The sequence below is a fragment of the Phalacrocorax aristotelis genome, chromosome Z (genome assembly GCF_949628215.1).
Source record: "Phalacrocorax aristotelis chromosome Z, bGulAri2.1, whole genome shotgun sequence".
Classification (NCBI taxonomy): domain Eukaryota; kingdom Metazoa; phylum Chordata; class Aves; order Suliformes; family Phalacrocoracidae; genus Phalacrocorax; species Phalacrocorax aristotelis.
Genome location: NC_134311.1, coordinates 69,649,470 through 69,674,175, shown reverse-complemented (window position 1 = coordinate 69,674,175; position 24,706 = coordinate 69,649,470). Strand labels below are relative to the sequence as shown.

The 24,706-nt window shown below is 40.0% G+C and overlaps 1 protein-coding gene across 3 annotated transcripts in view; it reads right to left on the bottom strand.

The window, feature by feature from the left end:
* The window catches only part of ADAMTS12 (ADAM metallopeptidase with thrombospondin type 1 motif 12), a 196,397-nt gene that overhangs the window by 36,984 nt on the left and 134,707 nt on the right, over positions 1-24,706 (bottom strand). For all 3 annotated transcript variants that reach the window (XM_075079144.1, XM_075079145.1, XM_075079147.1), the window contains exons 14-18: positions 22,843-22,963; positions 17,784-18,028; positions 16,275-16,416; positions 8,300-8,426; positions 106-316 (exon numbers count right to left, since the gene is read on the bottom strand). In XM_075079144.1, coding sequence (XP_074935245.1) covers positions 106-316; positions 8,300-8,426; positions 16,275-16,416; positions 17,784-18,028; positions 22,843-22,963 — 846 coding nt within the window. The remainder of the gene's footprint in view (positions 1-105; positions 317-8,299; positions 8,427-16,274; positions 16,417-17,783; positions 18,029-22,842; positions 22,964-24,706) is intronic.

Below are 24,706 nucleotides of genomic sequence, written 5' to 3'. Positions count from 1 at the left end.
AAAAGAAAAAAAAAAGGAAAAAAAAGCAGGTTGTTGGTCCTCTCTGATGACTATAACGGGTCATCTTGAAAAAAACGTTCAATATCACAGTTGACACGAATTTACCTCAGTCCAGTTGCTCACTGTCCAGTCAGATGGGCACAAGACATCTCTGTTGCATGACAGATGGGTCTTTGGTTTAAGCAAGTGCCGGCACTCTGTGACAGCCAGTGCCTGCTCATCAGATCCCACTGTCTGGATACAAAGAACAGTTCGCTTCTTCTGGCCTGTTGGGCCACATGTGGTTGAACATTTCTGCCACTCTCCTGCCCACCATCTGAAAAACAGTGGGGTAAGAATCATCAGAAAACAATCCATCACAAGCACGTTAAGGAAAAGGTCAGAGAGTACAAGAGAAAGAACCAGTAATTTCAATTCTGGGTTCAGATATATGGTTTTCATATTAAGTCCAGATCACTCAAGCTTTCCCATCTGCCCTGTGCTCTAGTACCAGCCAGTCACTGAAAGATGCTGATTCCCCACAAAGCAGTAGGCACCAAGTATTACACTTCTACAGTCCATAAGAATTCTCTGAGTAGATGGTCTTTCAAATTCAAATTTGAGGAACCGCTAGCAAGTTTAGTAATCTATTTACTCTACCTTATTGTTTATCTGCTTATTGGTACCTCAGTACCAAAAGAGTTAACAAATGAGAATTGCTGGAGAGTCTGTAAGGACAGCACAGAGGTGGAGAAGGTCCCTGCACACATCTATGTAGCCAGTACAGCACAAGTGATCAGACTGGTCCTGCAATACCTCCAGAAGGGGTAGCAGCAAAGCACACAACCCCAAAAACCAGGCTAGTCAGAGGTATGCTGTGTGCACCCACGTGGAATCAGTGCCCTGCAGCGCTGTACCTCTGGGCCTAGCCTCTAGTTCTGCACTAGGTTGGACTATTTTGTACTTTGTTCCACCACAAAATAAAAATGAGCCCCTTATGTGACTCTCTCCTGATTAAAGATGGTCTTCTAGTAGTGTGCTATGCAGTGTTGCACTGAATGAAAGATGTGTCCTCTAGTGCAGTATTTTCCAATGTAAAACACTGACGAGAACTGTCCCCTTTAGTCTCAGTTTACCTTAGTGTTTCTCCAGCTTCATCTAAACATTTCTTCTCGTGCTGACCCAGCGTGGATCAAATATCTGCATACCTGCCTTCCATGACAAGAAAGGAGGGCAAAAGCTTCTGGGCTTCTCCTATTTGAGAAGCATTGGCATCAACTGTGACATTTGCCCAGAGATTTACCTTTACACTCTTTAAAAAAACCCACCATATTTTTCCTTCCACTTTAGAGGGCCATAGGCAAGAGCATTGCTCCAAGCTGCTGTATAAAAAATCCATCCCAGCTGTGAACTCTAAGAAACAAAAACACAATATCACTTGTTCCTGAGTTTTGAAGCAGGTCATGACAAAGCCTCTCACTGAAAACAAAACCAAGATATATTTGGAAAACACCTTTCTAGACAGAAATGCAGAAAAAATTGGTTTTGGCTTACAACCAACACCATTCTATTGTATTTTTTTCCCTTTAAGGTCAGTGAACTTAGAGCAAAATAATCCCTTTCTGATAAATACATCAAAGTTTAACATCCAGTTTTATAACAGTTTTTGCTCCTTGCTTTGTCTCCCCTCTGACTGCATTTTTGGCTTCTTCACTCTGCTGACAATCCCTCTACCCTTTCCTTTGTAGTTGCCATGTTCCTTCTCTGTTTCCCGATTAATTTATTCTTCAGTTGCAAATGAGCTGTCACTGATGCGGAAGGCACCGATATCTGTTCCCAATCATTTAAAGAAAAGAAAAAATACTCAGAGCAATCAAGCTATGCACACACCTCATTTGTGCAACCATTTGATCTTCTCTGGGGTACCTAAACCTACCTTCCTTCTCTTTAGTTATGTATACATACCACATTTGCTTTTGAATTACCCTAGGAGGCCTTTGGGGCACAGACTGTTTTGCTACATGCTTTAGAATGCAGCCCATTACCACCACAACCCTGTGTGAGGCATCTGGACATTGCTGCAATAAAAGAACAAATTATTTTTCTCCTTTACCTGACTTTCTTCAGATTGTTGGAACTGGCTGGATGGTTACCCACTATCAGTACAGGCTGGGGGATTAAGGGATTGAAAGCATCCATGCCGACAAGGACTTGGGGGTACTGGTGAACAAAAGGCTGCACACGAGCCAACAATGTGCGCTTGCAGCCCAGAAGGCCAACCATACCCTGGGCTGCATCAGATGAAGTGTGGGCAGCAGGTCGAGGGAGGTGATTCTGCCCCTCTGCTCTGCTCTGGTGAGACCCCACCTGCAGTGCTGCGTCCAGCTCTGGAGCCCTCAGCACAGGAAGGACATGGAGCTGTTGGAGCGGGTCCAGAGGAGGCCACAAAAATGATCTGAGGGCTGGAGCACCTCTCCTATGAGGACAGGCTGAGAGACTTGGGGTTGTTCAGCCTGGGGAAGAGAAGGCTGTGGGGAGACCTTATTGCAGCCTTTCAGTACTTAAAGGGGGACTACAGGAAAGATGGGGCAACCTCTTCAGCAAGGCCTACTGTGACAGGACAAGGGGTAAGGGTTTTAAGCTAAAGGAGGGTAGATTTAGACTGAATACATGGAAAACATTTTTTACAATGAGGGTGGTGAAACACTGGAACAGGTTGCCCGGAGAGGTGGTCGATGTCCCATCCCTAACAACATTCAAGGTCAGGCTGGACGGGGCTCTGAGCAACCTGATGTAGTTGAAGATGTCCCTGCTCACTGCAGGGGGGTTGGACAAGATGACCTTTAAAGGTCCCTTCCAACCCAAAGCATTCTATGATTCGATGTTTCTTGCTCTTCAAGACTTCTGTGAACAACAAAGAAAAACTAACAAGTGGTTAAAGAGAAAATGCATGGGCTCCTCAGTGAAACACAGCTATAAAATAGAGAAAAATGTATTATCACAACCTGAATCAAGGCATTTCAGGGTTGTTTTCTTCTCTCACATCTTCTTTCCAATTTTACCATCTCTAGTATCTTGGAATTTGTTGACACTTCAGCACAAATGCAATTTTAAGTATGTAAATTGTCCTATTAATTTTAATGGAACAAGGTCACATATTTCAAGCTACAGACATGCTAAGCTGACACCTCTTCCTCCCCGTTTTCAAATGGCTCTGAGTGAGGGTTCAGAAGTTTGCAGGTTTAAATGCTAAACTCCTAGCAATAAATTAGCAGAGCTTACTATAGAACCTATCTTGCTCAGCAGTAATGGTGCATGATTGCATGCAAAACATTTTTACAAAGTCATGGAAGAAAGTAAAGTGCTTGCTCCAAAGCTAGGAAATCCCAGAATTAAGATTTTATCTTATTGCACCTTCATGGTAGATCTTAAATTACATTTAGTCATTTAACTTTTTCTATAGGGTTCTTCCTCGTTCAGTGCAGGTTCACAGAAGGTACTGGTGAGCCAAGTAGGTAATTGCCAGTGCCATGTTTACCACACACACTTCAAAAAACTTGCTCTGACCAAAAGTTTATTTTTATCAGTTTTTGATGGTGCGTTTTCCAATTTCTATTCTAGGGTGCATGCACGTGCTTTAAACACTCAAGTGAGAAACTTAACATGGAAGGACATGAACTCTTGTCTGTTCATGGTCCAAAACTGAGGACTTCTGAACTGTGGCTGAAGTTGAAGCTGAACAGCTTCCCTAGCTGACAGGGAAGAAAGGCAAATCAAGGATGGCAGAACACCTCCCATCCATTTGTTCTGGTACAGGATACTCCGAAGCAGATCCTGGACCACACAGAAAGGAGCAGCACCTGAGTGACTGCTTTGCCAAACTCTATCTGACTTGGAGCTTCTGCTGTCTCCTCACACTACAGAGGAATAAGCAAAACCAGAGGTGACTGCTAGGCGCACATCCAGGACTGACAAAGCAATCTCAAATCCAAACATGCAACTTCAAAGTTGAAATGACCAAGCTATTGGAACCCCCATCTGTAAGCTAAAGAGTGGAAGGCACTGCCAGACAAACTTAGCTCTGGGCAGGTTATAAACACGGCTTTCTTAAGATCACACCTACAGAGACATGACTGGCAAAGAAAAGGATATGGGGAACAAAACTAGTAGGTATCTGTGCTGATTTTGGTGAGAGACCGGGAGTAGTAGTTGGAAACTGAAGTCTGATAGGAGTTGCCATCCAATGCTTGTTCCTACCTCTGGTTTCTGATGGCATTTACCACTAGAGCAACTGACCTGTTCTTAAGTATTAATGTACCACCTGATCCCTCCAAAGTGACAGGACTGTCTTACCTCCACAGTCAGGCATGGCTAGGAAAGATTGAGGTAACAAACAAACAAACAATCAAAATGCATGATTTAGGCGATTTATTTATTTCTGCAAGCAGTAATTTTCCTGAGGCTGTCAAAATAGAGAGCAGTCTGTATGGTGACAGCATAACCTCAGTTTTCAGCTGCAGCTGTGAGTGATCAGCTCTTCTGCAACCCAGCTTGGGATAGAGGTAGGGAGAAAATCTGATTCTCTCAGGTGGCATTCAGCTACCTTAAATGAGACCTATCTCTTTTCCTCCCATGCTTTGTTTCAAAGGTCTGTAACAATTAAGGCGTGGCCCAACAGCCTTAACCATTATACAATCCTCATCTATACCTAGCTGATGTGTGCTGAATGAGGTGTGGATCCTGTTGAAGAAGTAGTAGCAGGCGGTTTTGGAACCGAAGTTTGCTATATTCATGCCTATGGGGCTGGCTGAATATTCCCTCCCTCCCACCATATTGTGTCACACATAAAGAAAGACTGTTCCTTCGCTATGTATTTGTATAGCATTATGCACAGCAGATACCAACAGAGCACTGATTTTCACTCTGCATATTATGAGAGAAACAAGATTTCCTATTCTTATTATGCTGTTGGTGTCCACTAAGCAGTCTGGAAGCAGGACAGTACCGTAACAGCAGATAAAAGCAGGAGATCCCAAGTACTTGAAAAATAATCTATTTACGGTTACTTTGTTCAAGTGGTTAGTCAGGTTAAAAAGGCTCCAGGCAATTTTCTTTACAGGGGAGAGCAAATTTTTATTCACAACACTGTAAGTAGTTAAAATCTCTCTCTTTCTTTAAGTAGTATCTATTGATTTTTATCATTAACACCTACAGAGCTACATACCTGTCCACCAAAGAAACATATAACTGGAAATCATATTCCATAGCGTAACGTGGAAAAATCATGCATTTATGCTACAGTCTCATTGCACTCCTGCTAAGCCATATCACTCAAGTTTTACACGAGTGGTTGTATGATCTTTTAATTGTCAGCTGCTCAGCCATCTTTATTTTGTTCTGAGTCAACATGTGACATATAAATATTGTGATATTTTAAATACTGTATTTGTTTTGTTCTTGATTCTTTTACTAGAAAGTGTGGAAAAATAAATGTAGACCAAATCATCTAAGAAACAAGAATGTTAAGCCTTGGACTTCTCAGAAGCCTGCCATTTAAACAGTTTATAATTAACTTCCTGAAATGGATTAATGAGATAAGATCTGGCTTGTAAGTGTCACAAACATTATACAAAGTTAGTCTTTGCCTGTAGCTACTGTTTGATAAATTTTTTAATTCTGATTTCGTGGTCTAGTAGCTAGTTTCACGGTAGCATGTTTTCCATCAGTGGGATTTAGCTGATCATAGCAGGGAGGGTTATGCAAGAGAACACCCTTCTTTTTTTAGATAGGACGCTCCTATAAAGAAACTGGTTCACTGCTGGGAAGTGTGAGATCCTCTAACAGTTTCAGTCCAGTGGCTGCAGCACTAACCAAAGGTCCCCTGCAGTGTTGTGTTTAACAGCACTGTCCTCAACCCAGCACTGAATTTAGCCACTTCTCTACAGAATACTTCATCTTCCGCAGCTTCACATGAACTCTCAGTTATCCTGTATCATGCCGTTTGGGACAGTCACACCTTCCTCCAACATTCAGATTTTCTTTTGAACCAAACCAGGCTGCACTAAGTGTTGTCTTGCATTTCAGATGAAGATATGCAACCATCTGTCTGGATTAGAAGTGACATATATGCCATGGAAAGTAAATACGAACTAAATCCCACACTGGGGCTACAGCCTGAACAGAGACCAGATCTACAAAATGAGAGGCTTGGGAAGGGTGGATAGGAATTTATTATTCACTGCCATCTCTTCCAGCAGAAGAACTCAGTGCCACCAACAGAAGCTAGTGAGAGCCAGGTCCAAATTAATTAAAATGAGGTGGTGCTTCACACAGTAGGCATTAAAGTGGTGGAACTTCTGGCATTAGAAGTTGTATATGATGGAAGTTTTATAAGGTTGCAGAGAGAGGCTGGACAAGTACTTGGAAGAGAGGTCCATTGGAGGTTACTGATTAGACAAGCCATAAAAGCCTCTGGAAATGCCTCGAATTAAAAGCAGTTGCAAGTTGGAAGAGTATTAGAAACAGATAGAGTTTATGCTTGCCTTGTCTTTTCCTTAGGCACGTAAGCCCTGCTAGGAGCAAGAACAGGGACTTAGACCCTTGGCCAGACTATCACAGTCACTCTTCTGTTATTAAGAGAAAAATAAATACACAACATGACTCTAGAACTAAATACATATGGGTTTCCTGCACTGCATTTTGTCAGGATTTTGCTGTCCTCAGAAGGATAACTGGTGCTTTCCTCTGCAGTGTAGAATGAGCTTGAGAATCACATAATTCTACAGTTTGCCCAATAAGGGACAAATTCTGCTCCCTCACTTTCAAAAGCAGGTCTAAATGATGCAGTCACTTAGAACAAATAGGATGAATTGAGCTTATTTGGAATTTTGGAATAAATAGCATAATTTACAAGTGCTATGAATAAAAAGCACCCTGATGTATGCAGGTAGCCTCAGCTCTTAGCGAGTCAACTAGTTAACAAGTTTGATCTACTGTCAATTGATTTCCCAGCAATCTACAAATAATTATAAAATGCTGGTAGTTTATGCTTTTAACAGTCACTTATAGAGGCTGCAAGCGCAAAGATGTAGTTCCCAGAGGAGATATCATATACTGTTGTGAAGACACTTGGAAACAACTGGTAAAACCAACAGCCATGAAGAATTTTTAACATTAAAGCCTCATGAAATTCACTGCTGGCAAATGTAATGCAATAGACTTTAAGGGAATCATTGTAATCACTTCAATCTGATTCTGATCTAACTAGAATTACTACGGAAAGACTGGTATACCATTGCGAACAGCATGATATACAATCTCTGAAGACAATGAAAGACAAAAGTAAGATGTTCCTGTACTTAAAAGCATAAAACTAAAACCAATATTGATTTCTCCCAGCAAATCTATGCCTATTTTATAAGCCCACGGTTCTAGTGTCACCTGGAATGTTTACTGTGGCTAGTCTTCCTTACACGACTTGCTAAAATGGTAGAACAGAAAAAACAGAGATGAAGATGAATTAAAGTAATGTTATGGGCATGGAAAAAACTCTTCCCATGTGATCACAGAATGAACAAAGCTGCACTTTGCTGAAAGGAAAAAATAAGAATGCACATGATAAAAAGATGCCAAATAATAAGTGCTATAAAGAAGGTATAATAATTGGAGTTATAGAAGTGGGCATTTCCACTTATCGTTCCTCACAAAAAGGACAAAGGAGTATCCAAAATACTGAACAGCAGCATCAAAAGGCTTAAAAAATCCTCTCTGCAAGTTAGTTTTTGGAACACACAGCAATACATTATCACTCAACCTAAGAGAGGATCAGGATTTTAAAATAAATAAGAATTTATATGTTTTTCAGGCACACCTGCACCTAAACTGACCAAAAAGAGGATCTATACAGATGAGAGAGCCATCTCTGCCATTCCCAGCACAGACTGCTCAGTAACTTGCACTGGAAACTTCTTAGGGCAGCTCACTCCTAATCTATTAGAATCATAGAATCATTAAGGTTGGAAAAGATGTCTAGGATCATCAAGTCCAACCACCAACCCAATGCGACCATGTTTCCTAAACCATACCCTGAAGTGCCACATCTACACATCTTTTAAACACCTCCAGGGACGGCGACTCTACCACCTCTCTGGGCAGCCTGTGCCAATGCCTGACCACTCTTCCTGCCACCTTGCTCTGCAATGCTTGGGAGCTCTCACCATAGCAGGCCTTAGATGTCACACTTATCTGGTGTTAAAACCAACATTTTCCTTTGAATAAGGCTGCTATTTAGCATTCCCAGAGCCCTCCCAGTATCTGTTACCTGGGTGGACAGTCCTTTTCGTAGCATTTCTTTTGTCGTCCATTTGGCTGTGTTGCTGGGTCACAGAAGGAGTTTTTGATTGCTCCACTTCTCTTCCGCATGCAGTGGGCAATCTGGCGCTGCACCCCTGTGAGACAAAGACACAAAAAAATGATCAGCAATCTATGTAGGCTCGGGATGCACTGTAGAAATCCTCTAGCATGGTGAGTACACACTGATCGTACTCCACATCCCAGAATACAGTAACAGCTGTGAAGTCAGTTCTGCTGAATGTCTGGGCTAAGTCAGGTATGAGCATCCTTTACTCAAGCTGAAAAGGTGCTAAGCAGAGCTCTTTTGAATCAGATAGCTCAAGCAACACATTAGAAAGAACTTTCCTTAATCTCAATTTAGTTGTCAGCCTCAGAAAGGGCTCCTGCAGGCCCTGAAGCATGTTTAAAGGGCTATGAATGGTTCCTGGATTATTTACAGATAAAAGGTAACTCAGCAGCATCAGGCTATTCACAGCAAGGGTATTTTTGCTGGTCTTTTCTTTGTACTTCTGGAAGGCTGTTTAAGCAGAATACAAACTGGAGTGTACAAGCAAAACTATAATCCTGTGACTCTTAATGCTGAGTTCCACTTTTAAGAAGTTTTGGTACAAATCTTGACTGAAAATGATTGTGCCATAATACAAGGGAGAAAATCTTCTATTTTCTAAATAACTAATACACAGCACTCATCACGAGGCAAAGCACAGTAATGACAAGAGACACAGAGACATCCCAATTTGGTTTATTTCCTAACGGTTCCACTTACAAAAACACATTTAACACAAAGAAACATGAACCAAAATACTCCATTACCCTAGTGTGAATCTAAAGAAAGCCAGTTTCCAGAGGTGGCTGTCTTCCACACAGTTTTGCAATAATTTGAGGTAGGTCCTGTGCTGCAAACCCAGTGTAAAAAAAATATTGAAATATTACCGTTTGAAAGGGTGTAGCTAGACAGATATGGAGACATTAAAATAGGGGCATAAGGCCCAAACAAGTCCCAAAGACTAAAAAGTCTGAAGAAACCTTGTTTATTAACTCTTGTTAAATTAACTGTGCTATTAATTCAGAGCAATTAATATGCAGATGGAAGGTCACTGTATCTCTGTGACTTTTATCCTTCCCCTGGGAATCAAAGGGCCCAACAGCACTGTTCCTATGATGTGAGGGGTAGGTGTAGGCTATTTTGCAGAACGTCTAGGAACCAAGTTTTTCCTTGCCTCACACCTCCTAATAACTAGCATGGGAAACTATCTGGAAGATAACAACAGTAACCCATAGATAATAATACTTGGGAAATATGAAAATATTCCTCTGTACAACATATACCTATATTCCTCTATAGAGCAATGTTCCCATATATCGCAATTAAAACATATATCCTAAAATTTCATGCTAGCATTATGGTTATCTTGCTTCAAGTAATTTCACAGCATTCAATTTTTTTTCCTTTCCAAAATTCAACAATCTAATTGTAAAAATAAATACAGAAAAGATGGAATACCAACTCTAATACTAGGAAATCCAAAGCTAGCAACAGAGGTAACTTCCGGTGGGAGAACTGAGCACAGACCGCATGTGTGAAGGAGAGGTTATAATGAGGTATTACTGAAGAAGGCCTCCACAACACAAGGAAATTAAAAACTTTCTATGCATATTTGGGTCATCCCATAGAAGCAGATGGGAACCTGTATCTCATTTTTATAGTGCCTTAAGACATCAGGTTTGTGATACTGTGAGGAAATGCTGTAGCTTTTAGGGTATTTTCAGACTTGCGACTGAGTCATGTAAGACAATCTCTGACAACAGCACAGGATTTGATGACTGAGCCTCCTCCAGTCATACGTGAAGGCTGATTTGCTAAAACAAAGATTAGCTTCACCTAGAAAGGATGATTAAGGGACTGCAGCCCTGTGGCGCTGTTAATACTCTTCACTTTGGCATTCAAGCTCCAGCGTACATGATGTGGAAGTAGCTGCAAGACTTGGGGACTTCAGCAGCAGAAAGCTTTTTGGTTCAGTGCCAGACTCCCAATGTTTAATGCTCTGTTTTATATTATGAAAAAATGTAACTTGAATAGTTAGCAACCTTCCTGCTAGCTGTAAACAAAGCAGTTTACAGAAAATGTTTCTGTCCTTTTCAAAGTCATGATATGTTGCCGTTACAAATGCAAGTAAGAGAACTCTTTTGCTTTGATTAATTTTTACTGTCATTTCAGCTCCTGCAATTCACTTTAAAACCACTATAAACCTTTGCAGAAGTTTTGTTTCAAGGCTGTACATTCTCATAAAATATTTGCTGATTGCTGGCATCAGTAACCTAATTTATTCACACTAACAATTTTTATTATGGAAGTTATGTGAACTCCCACTGTAGTTTCAAAATCTGGAAAGTTCTGGGATGGCTGTGTATATTTAAAGAAGTCATAAATGCAGTTTTTTCATCATGACTGAACAATATGCCACAAGACTGTGTATAGTTCCATTCCAAAGTTGGAAGGAATCCTATAAGCGTATATCGGTACACACATATATATGTAGGGATATGTATAACGACATAATGAAACACAGGTATTTTTTTCAGCTTGAGCAAGTTGACCTAGAAAACATTGCAAAAGTAGAAAACTAGTCACCCCACACTGACCCTGCCCCACCAAACATTCACACAGTTACATAACTTAAATGTGCAATATCCTATATAAATCACAGATTAAAAATTCTAAATATACTTAAAAACTCAGTAAAATTCAAAACTTAAACACTATTTGTATAGGGCTCTATACAAAGATGCTGGCTGTATTCATCACAACATTTTCCTTGTGGTCATAATCCCACTGCAAAGGTCTTGCTTTTCCCTCTGGAGTGGGAACATCCTGTTCCTTTCTGCTCACGTCTGTACTCATCACACTGTAGCCCTTCCCACACCCATGTTTCTTTACTCAGAAGTGCACCATCTCAGCTTTGTGAAAAAAAAACCTAAAAATATTTCTGGGAAAAAAAGAGAAAAGAAGGATGACAACAGTCAGTTCACAGAATAGTCTAGATTGCACTAAATCTGCTCAGGAATTGCTTCTACCTCTTTCTGCCACTTCATCCCTAATGCAGGACTTTTTAGATGGGAGGCTGACCCACTCAGCTCCTGATTTCTCACTTACGTTTGCAATAAAAGGTGCCAGTCTAAAACCATTTTTGAAACAGAGGACTGCATAGCCCTCAGTTTGGGCAAAATTAAGGCGAAGAACAACAGAAATGAAGGACTAGAAGCAAACATAAAAAATGTGTATACAAAAGAGCATATTTGATTGAAAACTAATTTGAACATTTAATTGTCACAGTTGTGCATCAAATCAGATACTCCGCAAGGAGTTCACTTCGGTATTTCAATTAACAAGTTATGTACACAAATCAAGAGCAAACCTTTACATTCTCGGTGTTACAAAGCTCAGACCCATAATAATGAAGGAAAACATAGTGACCTTTGTTTCATAAAATCAATGCTACAAGTTTAGTACTACCTTTCAGTTCAGGAACACCTGGAGGTAATTTTGCAAAGTAGCCCTAATAACAGTTGTGAAGTATTTAGAGGGCACATAACAATTAACCCCCAAACAAATCTTACAGTTAAGTCCTATTGCAAAGCTTTGAAAATTTGCCAATTACTGACGTTATTTATGGAGAAGTAAATTTTTGAGGTTGCCTAATATTCTCCCTTAGTTGCAGCTGTGCTGCGCTCTTCTTGTTAGGTTCAATGCCACTCAAAGCTAGCTCTAAGAAACATGATTAAAGCCTTTAGACAAGGATGAAGGATTTATACTTGCAATTTCTAATTGACCATTATTTAAAGAAAGAATAATGGGTAGTTGGTCTAGAAAAAAAACCAAACCCAAACATTCAGTGAGGCATTTAAATTAATCTTCCTATAAAAAAGCTTAAAGGCTTTACATGCTGCCTTGTCAGTAGGCTCTGGGGGGACAGGCTCTTGACCAGAGGGTGCAGTAGTTTGCAGGACACTGTCCGGTGTGCACACATTCTGACAGCAAAGCAATTCCTTTCCGCATAAAGCAAATGGCAGGCAGAGAGTCAAACTGCCCTGCAGTGAGGACAGAGCAAGGCTTGTAATTTTTACTAAAAATTATCCCCTTCAGCCTTTGTTTGCCATGAAACAGATTGCAATGTAATTACTGAACTATTTTCTACATTGCAAATCGATATCAGGTAATGCAATGTATTGTCCTTTTCTCTGCATGCAGTATTAGGTATGTTTGCTACAGAAAAAAATTGATTTTTCAGACACTATCTTTTCCCTGTTAAATAGTGTTATTGTAGACTTGCCAGACCTACTCTTTGAGACTACAGAAGACAGAGGCACATAAAATAAATGAAAGAAAACATGAGGACATTTACATCTGCTCTGTCTTAGTTGCAATGGGAGTTGGGGAAGGGTATGGGTCAGGGCTTGGCATTGTGCTACCTTGAGGCCACAAACCTTTTGGAAAATATCTTTAGGGAGCTGCTCTGGGCTAATTCTGAGAAGGGACAGCTTCGCTCTACAAAGACATTATTCAGCATTGGGACTTTTTCCAGGTACACTTCCCTTGGATATGGAGATGTATCATAGGGCTAAAACCGTTTTTATTTTCTTAGGTCAGATGAGGCTTTTTTGGATCAGCCCACTCCTGTGCCTGCAGCCCCATTTATCATTCCCTAACTCAGCTTCACACTCCTGGCTCCAGAAGGCATTTGTTTGCATTGTCCTGATCTCTGTGGCTACAAAAGGTCAAACCACCCTTGGATTTACTGCTAGTATATTGACCAGTCATGATGGGAGGCCCTGTGCTGAATCTTTAGGCAGGTCCAGATTTGCCAAGAGAACTAAATTCTAGGTAAGGATCAATTTCTCCCACTGGCTGTGGCCATCAAAGTTAGTTCAACAGTCTACCATTCTTGGCCTTCCCTTTTATCCTGAAAAACTTATTATTATTTATCAACTGATAACAGCAAAATTCCTTGAAGGTTATTTTACTACTACCTTTAGTCTAAATAAATGCAACTTTTCTTACCTCCTTGGCCTGCACTGTAGGCTTGTCTTCATTAAGACCTGTCATGCAGCACACCTATAGCAGAAGATGATCTTATCTACTTCAGTGCATTTTATCTTACAAGCCTTTCCAAACTCTTTAAATGCCTGAGATTTGACACAACAGGTCCGTTACTGCCAATGGCAATAGATTCTGAATCTAAGCAGTGTATGGTCAGATCAAATGAATCTCAACATTCAAAGCCAGAAGGAAGTTCTGTGGAAGTCAGAGAAGGGTGTTGCTTAATCCTGGGAATATTCAGTTCTGCCTTTACTCTGCCTCCTGGTCCTGAACTGAACTCAGTGGGATCAAAGCAGAGTAATGAGTAACCATGTGAGACATTCTGGTTCTAGGTCAACAATCACTATGGTGCCCATATTCCCTGCTAAATGAGTAAGATTTTAGAGTTTCTAAATTTACATAATGATAGAGAACTAACATTTTCCAAATACACTTTCCCTGCTGCTACGCCCTTTTTGTTACGCAGCAAAGCTCCAGATATTTTTGTTGATGTGTTTGTGTTCCCATCATCCGGGCATAAACCTGGTGCTATACCACTGCACCAGTGTGGTGCTTAGGAGCACCAGCTAGCTCAGATTCAGTGCCAAGCTAACATAAGAGCAGCACAGCTGGTCCACATTCAGACAGCCCAGAGCACAACCAGATTAAGCGTTGGGCACCTGCAGAAAACTGCAGACAGCCTGTAATATCAGAGCTCCCCTGGTTCAAGTGATGCACTGAAGCTCTGTGCCAGGGTTTCCCCTTTTTTATGTGCAGGGAATAAGCAAAAATACCCTGACTGCATCATGTATTAGCAGATTACAGCCTCCTCTAGATCTGTTCAGGTTCTTTTATAAATTTATGTATCTAAGACGGAAGAGAGCAAAGGGTCTATTAATTTATTTTCTCCTGTCCATGAAGGAATGCAGAGAACTGGGAACAATTCTGTATCCTTTTTGGACTGTAATGCATCTCTTGGTTCCACTGCAAAGTCATGTCAGTAAGCCCACAGTCTTGCCTGAAACACATCATTTCTACTTATGCAAAGAAAAAGCTAATGAGCTCAAGAAATATTTATTAAAAGCCTAAAGACAGTAAACAGGGGAAGTCACTTATTAAATAAAAACTGAAAAAAACTCTATATCCTGCAGTCCTCTATTGAAGTAATCCATGTGGCAGTTAGGAATCAAAGCCAAGTCACACAGTTCTTTAGCCAGAAGGTAGTACACAGGGTCATAATTTACTTAGTGAGAAACAGTTCTGGGAAAAGCGCAGCTGATGTGAAAAAAAAAACCCACACCAACATAATAAACAGTCTAATAATAGTTTCCCCCCTCCTCTTTTTATTATCCTGCCAATTGTTACATTAAACGCTATCCACAACCAGGTATCAGAACTAAAACACACAGCACACAATTAAGCAAAACACTTGGTCTGGGTACCTATTTAAGTAATTTTTTTTCCTGCTAACCAGAAAGCACATGGTGTTTTGTGCCCCAAAAAACAAACCACAAAAATATTTGCATAAACATATATATATATAGATATATAAATATCTCCATAATACATCCATTCTATCTCTCAAAATATTTTTTATAATATAGGAATGTTATTGGGATGGTGTAATTTACCCTGTTCTTCTAAAACCCTTCTTTTAATCTTCTAAAATTAAGGCCATAGAATGTCCTTTGTTCAACCTACTGAAAATGCATTATTTTAGTGTCTTCCCTGACAGGAGAGATTAAAAAATCATTATTTCTTAATCATCACTGCTTCTAGATTTCCATCTGGATTTGTTACATTTGTTTGTCTTTTTCTTTCATTCTGGAAGCTAGTTAAAGAAAGAAATGATTACCAAAAACCACTGACAACCCCCTATCATTTGAAAGAGGAAAGGCTTATTTCATATTGTTTGTCTGGCTCTAACATTAGTCTTATACTGTTTTGTACAGTTTTCACATAGATGGTCAGAGAACAAGGTTCCCATCCTATCTCCAGGTCTCTTCTGTGCAGTGAAACTAAGGAATTAATTCAGGCAGAAGGCTGCAATCTCTTCCCCAAAGGTGCAAACTTCCTTTCACACACAACATTTTTCTCAACCTTTAAAAATTATTCCTCCAAAGGACGGATAAACACTCCTACTTTTGTAAAGAAAGCGTCAATCTTTTTATCATTATTGTTGCTTTACTGCAAGCATTAACTTCACCTCACTAACCTGTTAACTACGTTAAAGAAAGTTTTCTGCTAGCATTTTCTGTGTGCTACCAAAGGCAAACTTCTAGACAGGCTGTTAGATCCTACTTCATGGTCGTCACTCTGCTTGTCTGGTTTAACATGCTGCACAGAACTACAGTATAACTGCAGCTGTTTCCAAGCCATTGTACTGAGAGTGGCAAAGACATAAGTTCTCTAGACCAATTTAAATGAAGTAATTATTGAGAAATGCACAAAAAGAATTGTTGCTTATCGAGGCAGGACAGAAATGAAGAATATTTTTTGTAGTTAACATATTGGAAAGACTCAGCAGGGGAACAAGGGTAGGCCATAAATCAGTATTGCTGGGAGGTAGGTTTATTGTGAACAATATTGACAACAAATTATAAGGAAAACTGTAGCTTTTCATTTTGGTTCAGAGGTTGAAAATTTCAGGGCACATGTTACAGAAAGCTATTTGTCTCTAAATTATTTAATAACTTTATATTTTAAAGTCAAAATAAATTATTGTAGCCATCTGACCTGATTTCCCACCAAATGCAGGTTAAAGAACCTTATCTCTTTGAGGACACTGTCTGGATAACTTAAAGTAAAGGTGAGATTTTCCAGTAGGGAAGACAAACATTAATAGAAAAAGAAAGTGAGGAATTACCTCTTCCACAGGTAACACTGCAGGCTGTCCAGTCTCCATACTGCCAAAAATACTCTGGCTCTCCAATCTCATTCTCATTACTTTCTTCTTTACGTACAGTATATTCATACTTGATGCCAGGGTTAGTTTCTTGAAAAAGTAGCTGGAAAAACAATGTGGTTTATTTAATTACTTCTGATTTTAATAATCTACTGGCCCAAAACTTTCAATAAGTGAAAACAGAACAATAAGCAAGGTTTAAAGCTACCCATTTTGGAGCCTAATACTACTTCAGAAAAGCAGACTGGCTAAAACTTCCATTTGTGCACTGACAGTGGCATACATGTATCTTTTTAAGACACCGTCATTTGCCACACACTTTTGCAAGCAGAGGTGGGAGTAAGTGGGTCAGCATAATTGGTATCCTATTGACTGTAAGAATAGATAATGCAAGTCCATCCAAGGCACTGATAAATATGCTACTGATTAAGAGCTACTGCCTGTCACCATTATAAATGATAATTTCCCTACCCTTCTGAAATAGCTGTTACAAAACAACTAGTAGGTCAGACTTTATTCAGACACTGCTTTAATATTATTTTTCAGTGTTTCTGGATTAAGAAGGAAAATTCCAATTGAGAAGAGCCACTCAAGAAATTTACCATGTGGCTGATGAGAGGGAGAAAAGAAAAACACCATCAAGGGATAGAAGGCTTCAGCAGTGAACTCTTCCTGCTAATTGTTTCCTTGATGTTGTTACTGACAGTGAAGATTGAGCACCCATTAGATATGCCTTCTCACCAGACATTCAAAGTGTGAAAGTGTGTCCCTAATACTTCGTTTAATTGCATTGTGGATACACAGGCAAATAAGCCAGGAAAGGTACATTCAGAGAACACAGGGGCAATTGAAAATTATTTTTGCAGAATTAACAGAAGCTGGTTCCTTTTAACTTAGAATCTAGAAAGCAACATAAAAGAAACAAAAGGGAGCAACCTCAGTGGATGTTAAATGGATCCATTTCACTTACCATAAACTATTAATCCACCTATCTAATGCTGTATTTTCTTGCTCAGTGTAAGCTGTCACTGCTGTCAGCGTTCCCTAGCTCTCCCTGTTCACAGTCTGACATCAGCTCCCGTTTTGTGATAAACAGTTATTTTTCATCTGGGTCTCGTTCACATCACAGCCACACGTTGGTTTAGCTGGCACAAGAGACAAGGAAGCCTGGGCAAATGACTTACCAGCTACAGGTGGGAGGATCCCTGTCCTAGTGGCAGCACTGGATTATCCTACCCTTTGATAATCATCAGACTATGATACTGGACATCTGTTTTCAGAACCACAACAATCCTCTCAAGCAAGGTGTTTATTTTTCTGCAAAATATCTCAACTGATTTCTGCAAGACTGCATGCTAATAGAGTGTTTCATATATAAATTTACATATTTTTCCAGCCTCAGTTTCAAAGCCCCAACACTTTCTGCTGCCATCCAAACCTAGCAGGTTTTACTAGTGATCTCCTATTTACCTGAATCCATATTGATTCATTGGTGGGTCCTGGAGCAGTCAGATTTTCTAGATCCCCTGTTCTGTCATACTGAAATATTGTGCCTGCCACTTTGTATTCACCATTCCACTGGATGATAAAGCCTCCATTCAGATAGTACTTTTCTGGGTCTTTGCTTCGCACAGCAAGGAAATTTCCTGCTTCTGCAACTTCCATGACTTTGATTCCCCTCGCACCTTTTGGAATTAGCCCAATATCAACGTATCCTAAGAGACGAGAAAGGTTCACGGAGGTGAACAATAAAAATGTCACTGCATTTTACTTATGTATAAGATTATTAAAATACTAGCTTTGCTTGAAAATATATACAAATGTGCTACCACAGAGCTTGTATTTCATTTTATTAACAGTGTGACTTTCCAAGCCAGGTTTTCCAGTATCAGCTGGGGAATATTAATACATATGGTGTTTAGGCAATGACAGTGGCATTTAGAAGGGATATGGAGGTGAATGATTCTCTGAGCTGCACCAGGGAAAATATACTCCACAGATGAGCATCAAAATCTCCATTACCATACCAGAGGGCTCCGGCATACTGCAATGTGAGCGATCTGGAGAAATGCCAGGAAGTTGCAGCAAGTTAACAGTCTGTGTGGAAAAGGTCTTTCCAATTTGCAAGGAATGTTTTCATCTGTCACCAACATACACGTTTGTATGTTCCCTGTACTTTCTCTTAAGTCATTTAACTTTTCCATGACTGTTTCCCATAGATAGCCTTGGTACAAAAAACTGAACTTTATTCAAATGTCTCAGATTACTAAGATTAGTTGAACACATTTTTATAAAGCACTGGTTTTCATAAGGAAGTTCAACAGCTCTTCATGTATGAAGTTACCTGTAAAGAGATGTTTTTTTTGTGTTACGAATTAACCCAGAGCATCTCTTATAGGATTTTGTTTGCACCACATGCAATACATGACATCACGATCCATGCTTCTCACTTTACATGGAACTCCTATTGCTATTGCTATTGAACTGTATAAATAGGAAGTTCACATAGAAATTCTAACACAAACTCATATAGCTTTCTTGCTATTGCTCATGGCTGGACTTTAGAAATTGGATGGGTTTAAAGCAGGTGCCTTGGGAGTGTGAGCTGCATTTTTGCTGGTTTATTTGAAGATTGGAACATACGTCGTTTCCCAGTCCTCATCATGCACTGCTGAGCACCACATGAATTAAATTCTGAGACTCACATCCTGTTCACCTTTCTTGTGAAATAAGCTCATCACCTTTGATGATTCACTCACATGAATAAGATAAACCACACTGAGCACAGAAAGCAATCTTCAGTATCAAAAGTCTCCACCTACCTAAGTACTTACAGGCTCTACAACAGCCTGCTGTCATAAGTAAGTGCCCCAAAGTTAACATCTGAATTTTCTTTCCAGCTATTTTGTGGGGTGATAAGTATTGGTTCTAACGTCCTATGTTGCTTAAGGTACAAAAAAACCATCTGCTTATCTCAGGCCCTTCCTAATTACATTAATAATGTACAATTATAAATTTTTTCCTCAGTGATTAATGGTCAAGAGGGAGAGTTTTCTGGATGTCACCTTTTGCAGGTTTCCTAGACTGACTGTGGAAATTCAAACTTTTCAATCTTTCGTAAGTGAAGGGAATAACAAAATCTGGAGGGTTACCAAATAACTTCTACTATAGGAAGTCTGGGTCTATTATAAGTAACTAAGGTCTAATGATTCTCCCAAATGTTCTATTCATTCAGTGCAGAGGAGATGTGTTATGAACACAGTGTGTGATCATGTAACTAAAGACTTGATTAGAAGGCATACTCACAAGTGGGCCAAATTAACACAACATGGAAAATCTTAATTATGTCATGTTCTGACAGTTTGGCTATACAACACTGGTGTCCTTTTCAGTAGGGTTTTTTTTTTTTTAATGTAATTAGAATAGCATACATTCAAAACAGAAAGTATAAAACTAATAAAACATAATTTTCTTTCTGTTGTAACATAGAAACCTGTATCTTCTCAAATTTTTGCATAATTATTTTTGTCTGAATCATCTGTTTTTGCCCATAAACTTTATTTTAAATGTATTGCAACTGTCTGGTGATAGATGTTACCATTTGGTCAATGTATCACACTCCCTTCTCTCTGTTCCTCCTTTTCTTGACTACGTAAATTACCTCCTGATTTCCCAGAACCTCACATTAATTCCCAATGAATGTTATCTGCTTTTGAAAGCAAAGCTAATCAGCAGCAAGCTGTTGTCACTCAACATAATAGTTTTTTGTTTAAAAATGATGTGGATGGTGTTTATATAATTGTCCCTGGTTATATGGTTTCACCTGATAAGGATCTAGAGATCTGAGATTCAATAACAGTCAAAATGTCAGCTGCCTAACCTACATGCTGTGCTCATTAAATCCTGGAGCATCCATAGTGTGGGTGCTACCACACACCCGTGAAATGGCAACTCCCAGATGCTATTAATCTTTCCCTGTTAATTAAAATTAAATCTATATGCTCTTAACAGGGATGAGAGTACAACATGAATAAATTCATGCAACCCATGTTGCAGGCACAGATCTACCAGGACTGAAGAGCTTGTTTCTTTTTCCCATTGCTGTGAGAGAGAAGCAATTTCACTCAGGTGGTTAGTACAGTATTGGAGATAGGATTGTAATCAGATGTGGCTATTTCTTCTTATCACAACAGCTCCCATCCTGCTCTCCAGTTTTTTGTATCTGTGGGCTTCTCTCTCAAAAATACATGTTCTTAAGTCATGATTTTCCTCTAAGCCAGGCTCCAGACGTTACCACAAGAGTATTATGTGGAAACAGCACAGGCTTCTGGTGGCATATTGGGTTTGCAAGTCAAGGTACGGTTACATACAGCCTTCCCATGGGATAGAGGGAGCACTGCAGTGTGTGATGGTAATGGGCAAAAAATCATAGTCCATAGACAGTCTCCTAAGTAAGGATCCAGGAGACCTTCCAGTCTCTCAGATTAATATTTGCATCATGGCTATGTCCAGGCTCCATCTTGCGGCTAGGTTCAGGCATGTACCAGATCTCTGTCTGCAGTTTGGTTGCATGAAAAGGAAACGGGGTAGCAGGGAGACCATGGCACATGACAATTCAGTCCTAGCCAAGTTAGTCAGGAGATAATGGGACAAGGCTAAACCTCTGGATTAGGTTAAGTACAGCCAGTTTCATTCTTTGCCCATCACTTTACTAAAATTCAGCCCTTCACAGGAGTGACATGCACTTAGTCTTGCCTTCTGACTGGCAAACTAAGACACCTCCCCCCCATTGTACAATCCCTCATTTCCAAATTTTCATAAACTTAAATGCATTGTCCCTTTGCTACAGAAAATTGGAAAATTCATTCTGCCTACACACACAAAAGGGTGAGGACGGGACAATTACCCACCCTTCTAACCATCACTTGTTTCCTAGCCACTCCTCCTTCCCAGGCAGATCCCTTTGATCCTTACAACCTCATTCTCCCTTTTTGTTATCCTTTTACTCCACACTCCCTGCACTTGCCACAGTCCTTCTCCTACCCCTACCCTTCTCCTCATCCAGAAGCACAATTTATTCTCCTTCCAAAAGAGTTTGCATACCCTGAAAATGTTCTGCTGTACACAGTAACAATCCTTTGCAGTCATCACAAAAACATGAATAAGAAGAGGGACTTCCACTTATAAATACCTCAAAATAAAGCAGACCTTAACAACAGGAGAGCTTGTGACTTCTTTGCCCAGGCCTAGAACTTGATTTTCAATGCCCTGCTCATGTTGCAACCTTTCTGCCATAAGAGTTCAGCTGAAGCAACTTAAATGATTTTTCAAATGAACCTCCTGAAAACGAGGTGCAGACCAGGTACTTGTTAATATTAGTGTCAACAGATGAGACCATTTGTGCACATCAGACCTCTGATTCATTTTCCATCATGAAATTCTAATGGAATCCATTTCAGAGATGATGCTGCCATTCCTGCAGCTGTTTTGGGAACCCCTGGACCGCTATACCCATTTTGCGTCCTTGGGAAAGACAAAGAAATTTGAAGAAAATCTAAGTAATAATACAGATTTTAAAACTTTTCTTTCTGAACATGAGGTGGTAAGATTTCTGGTAAAACTGATCACCCTGCCTTGCAGTGAAAGGCTGAATTATTAATTCTTTCCCAGCATTTCATCAGTCTGACCTGGCAACTTAGCTTACAGACAGAATACACACTGTTGCAGCACCAGACCCAAAAAGGCCCTGCTGGACATAGGTTCTGAATAAAGCTTTAAATGAAAATATATTAGCTTTGATTGTGTATTTCTCTGTGGCATTAAACATAGAAAAAACTCTTCAAATCTTCCTTGCCAGTGACTGGCAGCATGCTTTGGTCCAGTTTTGTTACCTATACTAAATTTATGAGCCTGAAGTCTTCATGTTTACACAAACTGTTCAGTAGCCACTCTGTGTGTACTACAAGACAGAACACTACAGTACCTGTCAGAGACAAAAAGCAGCCAGATATTGTGAAGAAAACCATTTTCCTATTTTCAGTTTAACACCTGTGAACGTCAGCGAGATCCACACATCTTAAAAACTGAACAACCCACCAACCTCTGCCTTTCTCGACACTTTTCCTTATTTTGTCTGCAAGATCAATGAATTTTTTACTGAATCTAAAGAAAGTAATGAAATAATTTTACTTAACACTCAGTATCCCTCAGCAGTATCTGTCAGTGAGGCTTACTGAATCTTGGGGCAAGGGAAAATTAAGTGAAGGTAAAATTAAGGAAGGGTTTTATTCTTATCTATGTAATTTGCATAGGACCTGCTGGTCTCTGACATTATTTTTATTAGACAAGGTGAACTTAAAAAGCACAGACTGCAGATCTTTTCTGGCAGAAGCATGATTCACTGTGAAACATCCATTTACAATTTCCTATGCAGACTGATCACTCAGTTTGCAATGAGAAGAACTTAACCCTTTTTATGTAGAGAAATGACTTAACCAACTGAAGAGTTAAAAAAAACAACCCATTTTACCAAATCCTTCACTTTGATTAAACATCATCTTCACTGTACGACAAGCAGAGCCGTCTCCCAAGCAAACTCCACACTGGTCTTCAGTTGCGTTGGAATTTATCTCATAATCGCAGCCAACAGCCTAGAATGAAAAACAGTTTCAGAATAAATGTGGCCCTCCACAAGGAAACACTCAGAGCTCATGTACTGCTGCTTTCATTGTACTCCGCTCTTCTAAGAAGGGGGAGAATCAATTTTGTGGAAGAGCGCGTATCCCGTATAAACAAACTAAGAGTAGAGATCGTTATATCTACGTCAAACTCACCTGTATTTTATGAAGATGAAAAGCAAACAAACAAGCAACAACCACCACTATGTCATGAAACATACAGTAGTGACCAATTACTTGAGTTGGAAATGTGCCACCCAAATGGCCTCAACATCTAGGACTGGCCAATACATCTAGGATTTGTGTCTGCTTTCTTAGGTTGTAGAAGCATCCATGGATTCCCAGGAATACAATGCAGTAACAGAAGCAAAATCTCTGTGTCAGCTTTTTGTGGCCATCAGACAGTGCAGAACCTCTACTGCGGTCAAACACCCTGGCAAAGAGAAACTCTTCAGCAGGCGTGAAGTTTTGTGTCTGTGACATCTGTTTCTCCAGCTTGACAGCGTGGGGGAATGGGTCAAGATAAAGTTCTGGTAAAGACTGATTTTCCAGTTCATGCTTGCTACAGGGAGAAAGCAAGATAAAAATGTATTCATCCTGAGTCAGGACAAAACTTTTCCTTGCCCAAACCAGAAATTCTGTGCCCTAATGCCTTTAAACTTCAACAAATCTTCATTTGGTTTTGGGGTGGCTTTTGCCTCTCTTTAAAACTAGCAATGTTGCAGAACAAAACCTAATGTCCAACACTTAGTAGTTGCTAATAATATCTAAGATAACTGGAGGCCTGTTGTCCTAGTTTCAGCTTGGATAGAGTTAATTTTCTTCCTAGTGGCTGGTACAGTGCTGTGTTTTGGAGTTAGGATGAGAATAACGTTGATAACACACTGATGTTTTAGTTGTTAGTGAGCAGTGCTTATACTAAGCCAAGGACTTTTTTCCTCATACCAGCCCACCAGCAAGTAGGCTGGGGCTGCACAAGAAGCTGGGAGGGGACACAGCTGGGACAGCTGACCCCGATTGGCCAAAGGGATATTCCACACCATATGATGTCATGCTGAACAAAAAAACTGGGGGTAGTTGGCCAGAGGGCGGCGTGGTCGCTGCTCAGGAGCCGGCTGGGCATCGGTCATCAGGTGGTGAGCAACTGCATCACTTGTTTTATTTATTATTATTATTGTTGTTGTTGTTATTATTATTGTTATTTCCCCTTCCTTTTCTGTCCTGTTAAATTGTCTTTTCTCAACCCATGAGTTTTACCTTTATTCCAATTCTCTCCCCCATCCCACTGAGGGGCAGGGTGAGCGAACGGCTGAGTGGTGTTTAGCTGCCTGCCGGGTTAAAACATAACGCCTGTGATTTAGATGAATAGCCACAAGTCTGGTGGTATGTAAAGTATTTCTCAGCTGATTTTTATCAAAATAGGCTTTCACGTGTGATACCTGCCAACTTCTCTAACACCCTCTTGATGTATGAAAATCTGGGTATCTCCTCTTTTGACTTTGATCTTATTCTACCTTCAGTATATCAGCTACTGTAATCTTCTGTAAGCTTCTGACAGGAAAATCGATCTATTAGACTAATCTAGGTATAGAGACACCTGCATTCTCTAATATTTTTGTGTCATTTTCAGCTCAAGAAACACCTTAACTTTTCCTCTATGCACCGGTGATTTAATGAACAGCTGGAGAAGCTGCAAAAATGGAAGCAACGAAAGGT